This window comes from Alexandromys fortis, unplaced genomic scaffold (genome assembly GCF_014885135.2).
Source record: "Alexandromys fortis isolate MF-2015 unplaced genomic scaffold, M_Fortis_MF-2015_v1.1 scaffold_105, whole genome shotgun sequence".
NCBI classification, from domain to species: domain Eukaryota; kingdom Metazoa; phylum Chordata; class Mammalia; order Rodentia; family Cricetidae; genus Alexandromys; species Alexandromys fortis.
The window spans coordinates 114855-121935 of NW_026068011.1; the positions used below are offsets into that span (position 1 = coordinate 114855).

General features: G+C 42.4%; 1 protein-coding gene across 1 annotated transcript; it reads right to left on the minus strand.

Annotated features, from left to right (window-relative positions):
* Positions 1-1184: 1184 nt before the first annotated feature.
* Positions 1185-2108, minus strand: LOC126513552 (JNK1/MAPK8-associated membrane protein-like). Its single transcript, XM_050161988.1, has one exon. It carries the CDS (start codon positions 2106-2108, stop codon positions 1185-1187), a length of 924 nt encoding a protein of 307 aa, XP_050017945.1.
* Between the last annotated feature and the right edge of the window lie 4973 nt (positions 2109-7081).

Here is a 7081-nt window from a genome sequence, read left to right on the forward strand (position 1 = left end):
AAGGGCTAGCCTGGTCTACAAGAGCTAATTACAGGACAGGCTCCAAAGCTACAGAGAAACCGTGTCTCGAACAACAACAACAAAAAACAAAATTCATCAGCACAATTTGCTTTTATGGGATGACTTGTTTCATGTACAAATAAATGCCCCCAAAGAGAATGTTGAGTGTTTGTATGTGCTGACAAAGGCCTTCTCAATGTCATCTTAGGGCCAGTCGGCAGGTGTGAGCATAGTGCACTGGAACTTCAGAGGATGAGTGGCTGGACTTCTTTTTAGTTAAACTTTATTATTTCTTCATTATAGAGACAATAATCTGAAGATGTCTTCAAGCTTTCTCTAAACAGAAAGCTTGGTATATAAATGATGTTCTATTTTTGTATTATGAAAACAGTGTATTGGTGAAAATAAATATAAGACAACTACAAAATCCCCATAATTTATTTCTGTATTTGCTGTCACACCCTGTAAGTGCGTTTGTCACTGTAGTGCTTTAAAGGTGAAAAGCCAATGGAGACAGAACAAGTGCAAATGACTAAGCCAGTGCCAAGGCTTTCGGGTTCTAACTGTTTGGTTTTTTTCATAAGAAGATAGGATATTCCCATTAGTTGAAATAGAATAACTACTATGTGCCGGAGAATAGCTCAGACTTCCTAATAGGATTCTAGGGTAGTAGATACTATTATATATAATATATATAATATATATTGTGTTTTATAAGTCTAAGTATAGATGTTAGTAAAAAAGATAAATAAAAACAGCAAAAGGAAAATAAGCATAAAGATACTATTCCCTCAGGGATGGAGAGATGACTCAGCAGCGAAGCATGTTTGCTGCTCTTCCAGATAAGGAGTGTTCAGTGCCAAGCTCCTACATCAGGTGCTCATAATGACCTGAAATTAACTTCAGGGATCTGGTGCCCCCTTCTGGACTGCATCAGCACCTGCACAAATGTAACATACATTTATGCAGATACACACATACAATAAAAACAACAGATTGTTTTATAGGTAACTATATATATAATTACCCATAAATATATATATATATACACACACAACACACACATACATACACACACACTCATATATTTGCTATTCCCATCTATCACAGAATGATACTAATATGTTTTTATATTTTCTTTAATTTTTATAGTTAAAAACACTTAAGCATTTTTTCTTTCTATATTATATCCAGTTTCCTTTGGCTCCTTCTGAGATTATCCGTGATGGTTTGGTAAATTTGGTAGTGAAGAAGTAAAAAAGAACTGGGACAGGCACCAAAAATAGAAGGAGCAGATCTTGTTCAAGTTGGTTCTCTCTGGAGAGGGCAATTAAGCCAAAGGCATGAAGAAACCAGTGGTTGAACAGGACAAGAAGTCTGTCCTTTCTTATCAGGTCACTGTAGCTCTCAATTTTAGCAAAAACCAGGAACACAGCCAGATTAGCCAAAGATGCCACCAGTACGATGTAGGGGAAGGCATAGTACAAGAGGCCTCCTGCAACGGCTTGCAGCACAGCCAAACCCGGGAAGAAGTAGAGGGCAGTGTAAATGCTTTCAAATGGGTTTGGCATATATAGGCTCCACTGGATCTTCTTCACCAGAAACGGTCGGAGCAGCATCATGAATACCAAGCAGAAAGCGTAATACGTGAACACGATGGTGTACAGTGGGTACACGGCTTCCTGAGTGCAGTGCAGGGTGGTGATGTAATCTGGACTTGGATTGTAGAGCATCGTGTACCAATCTGAAAGCATTCGCACCCTGCAGGCATAGATGGAAAGGGTGCCGGGGGGATCACTTACAAGTAATGTGACCACGGCCGCCATACTGCATTCAAGTAAAGCAGAGACTTGCTGGAAGAACACACCGCTGGAACCACTTTTCTTTGAGTTCCATTCAATGCAGAGCCAATGGGAAACTAGAGGAAGCAGCGCCATGAAACCTAGGTAAAGCCAGTCATAAAGTTCCGGGGGCTCGGTGCAAGGCTGACAGTATTTCTCTTCATTTGTTCTCTGTCCTCTTGGGCACGCCCCACATTCTCCATATATTTCAGTTGAGCTATTTTTAAATAATAGGGTCTTCCCACAGTAGAGTCCAAAGCATGCCATCCAGCCACTCTAGGTGCTCAAGATCCTTGGATGTAGCCACAGCTAATACCTAGGCTACAACGGCCCAGGTAGCTCCTCCTCCCGGTTACCTGGACAACCGTTCTGAAGCCCCGCCCCTGCTTCACCAGGCTTCTAGGCTCCACTCCCAGTTTCTCCTCTTGGCTCAAGCCAGTTCCTGGCTTCTTGGCTTAGGCTCCCAGAGGCAATCCTTTTCCTTGCCTGGATAGGGCTCTTGAATTATTTCTCCTGAAGAACTAACACAGATCCTTGGAGTGTATTTCAGGGTGTCAGATTTTTCTGCTTTTGCTGCTGTTTTAGCAGGAGAGAGTAGGTGAAATGTAAATTCAGAAATGTTTGAGAAACCGTAGTTCCTTCTTTTGAATAGATCGGCATGGAGCAGTAGATACAGGTGACAGGTCAGTGTCTGGTGACATTCATAAATTTATCAGATCCTAAAAAATTCACACTCTAACAGGATTATTTTAAAGAGGCTTAGCTCTCTTTGGGTGCACAATGTCTTAATCTTTCATCTTAAGCATTCGTGTTTGATGAAAAACGATTCCTCATGTAAATTCATGTATTGTAATTCAGCCCTTCCTGCACTCCCTGGATAGAGAACTACAGAAGTTACTCCCCACTTTGCTCTTGACAGAGGACCTGCAAATGCAACACTGCCTTATGGTACATGAACTCATCCCAAACTGGAACAAGCTCTCCCATGTCTTAGAAACCTTGACACTTTGTCACTTGTCCTTCATTTGACTCACAAGTTACAGCTCACTTTTGAAACACGCAAATACAAGAGAGAAAGAGAGAGAGGGAGCTGAATTCAACCCAATTCCTTACTTCGCTTCCTCCCTTCCTCACTCCCAAGCAGTCTGTCCTCCACTTCCTGTGTGGTTTCTGACCCACTCTCTTCCTCATAAGTACCCATTCTACCCTGGATACCTCAGGATTCTGCCAGTCCAGAGATACGGCACTCAAGGGGTTCCCAGGATGACACGCATAAAGGCTGGCTATTGAACTTCCTAATATTGACTTCAAAATTCCAAGGGGGCATATAGTTGTCTTGAGCTGCTAACTGCAGGCTAAAATGAACAGAGCTGTGGTAGCTACAGTGAATTAGCCTTGTAAATATTTAGCTTGTAGATTGACATGTGATAAATATCTTCTAGGCATTTGAAGAGAATATGATGAGAGAGGAGCTCTGGATGGCTTGCTTGGCTCAGATAAACCAAGTCTGTGTGCTTAAGTGGGTCTAACTGTCACATGATCAGTGCTGTTCAGTGCTTTGTTTAGTAGCTGACTCCTTCCTGGCAAATGGAGCTGCTCAGCCTGGGAGCTGAGGACCAGTATATGGAAACATGTCTGCTGGAGATCAGTCTATGATGGATGTGTCTGCTGGGGACCAGTATATGGAAACATGTCTGTTGGGGAGTTGCCTATGGCAACACATCTTTGGGTACCAGCCTATGATGTCATGTCTTCTGGGTACCAGCCTATGATGCCATGTCTGCTGGGGACCAGCCTATGATGTCATGTCTGCTGGGACCAGCCTCTGATGCCATGTCTGCTGGGGACCAGCCTATGATGACATGTCTGCTGGGGACCAGCCTATGATGTCATGTCTGCTGGGACCAGCTGATGATGACATGTCTGCTGGAAACCAGCCGATGATGTCAGTAGTTGCCAATTTGCTGTGAGTGAGAAATCCAGCTGCAGGAGGCAATCAGAGCAGAAGGTTCTAGTTTTGTGGTTACTTCTGCTCTGATATGGTCATTCAAGAGCCTACTCTTAGAAATTCATTTCTTTGACTCATTAGGAATCTTGGATTAAAATGTAAAAGTTGAGTTGAGAGCATAGCTCATCATAGAGTGCTTACCTAGCACATACCCAGAAAGCCTTGTGTGTGCTGTTTAGCATCATCTCTGCTGCTGTCCACACACGCAAGTAAAGAGTTTATGTTTCTTATTCTGTCAAGTTGTTATTACCATCTCCCACAATGACTGAAGGCTGGCTGTTTATCAGATGCTATCAACATGCTGAGGGCCATGGCAGCCGCTTGAGGTTAAGCGTGAGGTAGCCAGTGTTACTCCATTCTAGGAAGACAGTACCCACCCTTTCAAACATTTGAAAGAAGGTAGACTGACTATAGCTGCCTTGTGTCTAACCTAGAGAGCAATGTTTGTAATGAGGATCCCTGGTCCGGGACCTGAACTGGACCATGCATATTCACCAGCAAGTTGTCTTAGTTCTTGAGAACTCTGCTAGGTTCTAAGGCATAGGAGGAAGTGAGTTACTTATGGCTTGGCATTGTGCTTTCTCTCCTTCAAATGTATATAGAAGAAAAGAGAAAGGAAGGGAGGGAAGAGAAGGGAAGAGAAGGGAAAGGAAGGGAAGGGAAGGGAAAATTTCTTTCTTTTAAAAACAAGATTTGGATGTCACAGTAAATTGTCATGTGACAACCTTTATAAATATGGTCTAAATGTTCAAGTCTTTATACTGCTATTCTTATTTTTTCCACTGAGCATAGAAATATGCCTCTTACATCGTAAGTTTTAAGTAGAGGAGGTTAGACCAAGAGGCTGACTTGCAGGATAAGGTAGCTTTTGAGAAAAACGTTATTAACTCAGACACTCAGATGAGGCAGTGGCAAAGCCACTTTGGTAGCTAATTCACACCTTCATTTCCTTGTCTGTCTTGGACATCTTTGTCCTGTGAGATGATACGAGACTGAGTCTTTCACCCATCCTTAGTTGCAGCTCTCACGTCCTAATGCAAAGTTCTGTGTGCAGTCATTGTGTGGGCTGTTTGCAGCTTGATCCCTACAATCTGTAGGAAAGGCAATAGAGGATCTTACCTTTTTATATAAAGTTCTCTTTCTACAGAAAACAACCTGGGGTATGATTTTTTAAAGTCAGATTTATTATGTGGTATAAAGTAGGCTTAAGGGATGGAGGAAGCAGCACAGCTTATATATAGAGTTCTTTAAAAATTTATTCAAGTAATTAAAGAGTTTATTCATCCTTGAATACAATGTACTGTGGTTAATTACATTCACTCTCATGGCACTGTCTCACCCTTCTCTGATGACCCCCTTTTCCTGAACTAGCCCCACTGATGCCCCTTCCCTTCCCTTCCTCCCCTCCCCTTCCTTTCCCTTTCCTTCTTTTTAAAAAAAATCATACCCCAGGTTGTTCCCTTCCCTCTCCTCCTTTCCCCTCCCTTCCCTTTTCTCCCTTCCCTCCCCTCCTCTCCCTCCCCTCTCCTCCTTTCCCTCCTCTCCCTCCATTTCCTTTCTCTTCTCTTCCCTTCCCTCCCCTCCCCCCTTCCCTCCTGTCCCCTCCCTCCCTTCCTTTCCTTTCCTTTCCTTTCCTTTCCTTTCCTTTCCTTTCCTTTCTTTCCTTTCCTTTCCCTTCCCCTTTCCTTCCTTTCCCTTCCCTTCCCTCCTGTCCCCTCCCCTCCTTTCCCCTCCCTTCTTTTCCCTTCCCTTCCCTTTCCTTCCATCCCCCCATGGGATGGAAGCTCTAGCTGCTGTATATTCATAATTGTGGCTACCATATTGAGTCCCGAAGGCAGATCCCACTGCATACTTCTCACTGCTCAGTCCCCTAGCTCCTTCTGTTCTTCCTTTTGTGATGTGTGCAGGACACTGGAGGGAGTGACGAAGATGTCTTGTTAGAGGCCAAGTCACTCATTCCCAGCATTTTGACCAGTGGTGAGTCCCTGCTTTTACTGTCACCCACTTTTAGAAGAGTCTTCTCGGACCAAGGCTAAGAGCAGAGTCAATTTTGATCAATATCTGAAAAGGGCAAAGACTCAGAACCATAAGTGGTTTTCAAGGGAAGCCGCTGAACTCTCACAAACTGTCTTCTTCCAGGAAAAATAAGGGCTACTCAAATTAACTCCTGCATACACATAAACCAGATAAAACACAGCTCATGGGAGCCTACAAATAGTCACAGTGAATTCTGCAGAGCCAGAATTACGAGCATGTAATCATTCATTTTACATGGGCATTTAAAAGAAAATACCTTAAATTAAAACAAGCAAGCAGGCAGCTGGAGATCTTCTGAAGGTCCCATAATTTCAATAGAAATTAAGGGTACTTATTGCTATCTTAATCTGAAAGGATGATAGAGTTCTATGTATTGAAACTAATGGGCTTAAGCCAAAGTATTATTTGGAAAAATATAGTTTACAGCATCACTGCTTTAAGCAAACTTACAGTTTTGTGTTGAGTCACAGTCAGAGGTGCTGTGCTTGGTCCCACGTAACATAAGGGCAGCAGATTGACCATACATGACTGCTCAAGACTTCAGTTAAGAAGTTAAAACAGGACAACAAAAGACACCAAAAGAAAAAGTATTGATATATAGGCAGACCAAATGAAATTAGTAGAGATTAATGTAGAAATTAAAAACATAGGAAATAAAAAGTCAAAATTATTTGTTAAAATAAAAATACTGTCTTAGAAATAATCAATAAAATGAACAAAATCTTTTCAATATTATCAAACCAAGGATATAAAAAAATGACAGGTAAATAAAACTAAGAACAAAAAGGAGGACTTGGCTAACTGTGTAATAGACAGTAACAATGGAGGAAGGGAGGCTCAGCCTTTGGTCTGTCGATAAGAGGGTCTCCACAGCCTCTTCCCCAGTGAGAAAGCAAAGCTGATGAGAACAGTGTAAAAGCATTTGCAGTCTCTTTCATTTACAACAACCTACTGATGCTCAATTAACAACAGTCAATGACTTCAGTGTTAAAGTCATGGCCCTCTCTCTCATTACGGCTACCCGCAACCCCAAATAATCTTGAATGAATGGATGTGGTCAAGGATAGGGATCCCTGAAAAGGGCATCTTGTCACATCTCTCATCCCTTCCAGCTTCACACAGAAGAGGTCATCATTCTGCTGAGTAGGACTTGAGGTCAGGAGATTCCAGGCCCTAACTTAGTGACACAAAGGTT

Coding starts and splice junctions, on each gene's coding strand:
- LOC126513552 (XM_050161988.1), bottom strand. CDS start 2,108: ATGGCATGCTTTGGACTCTACTGTGGGAAGACCCTATTATTTAAAAAT.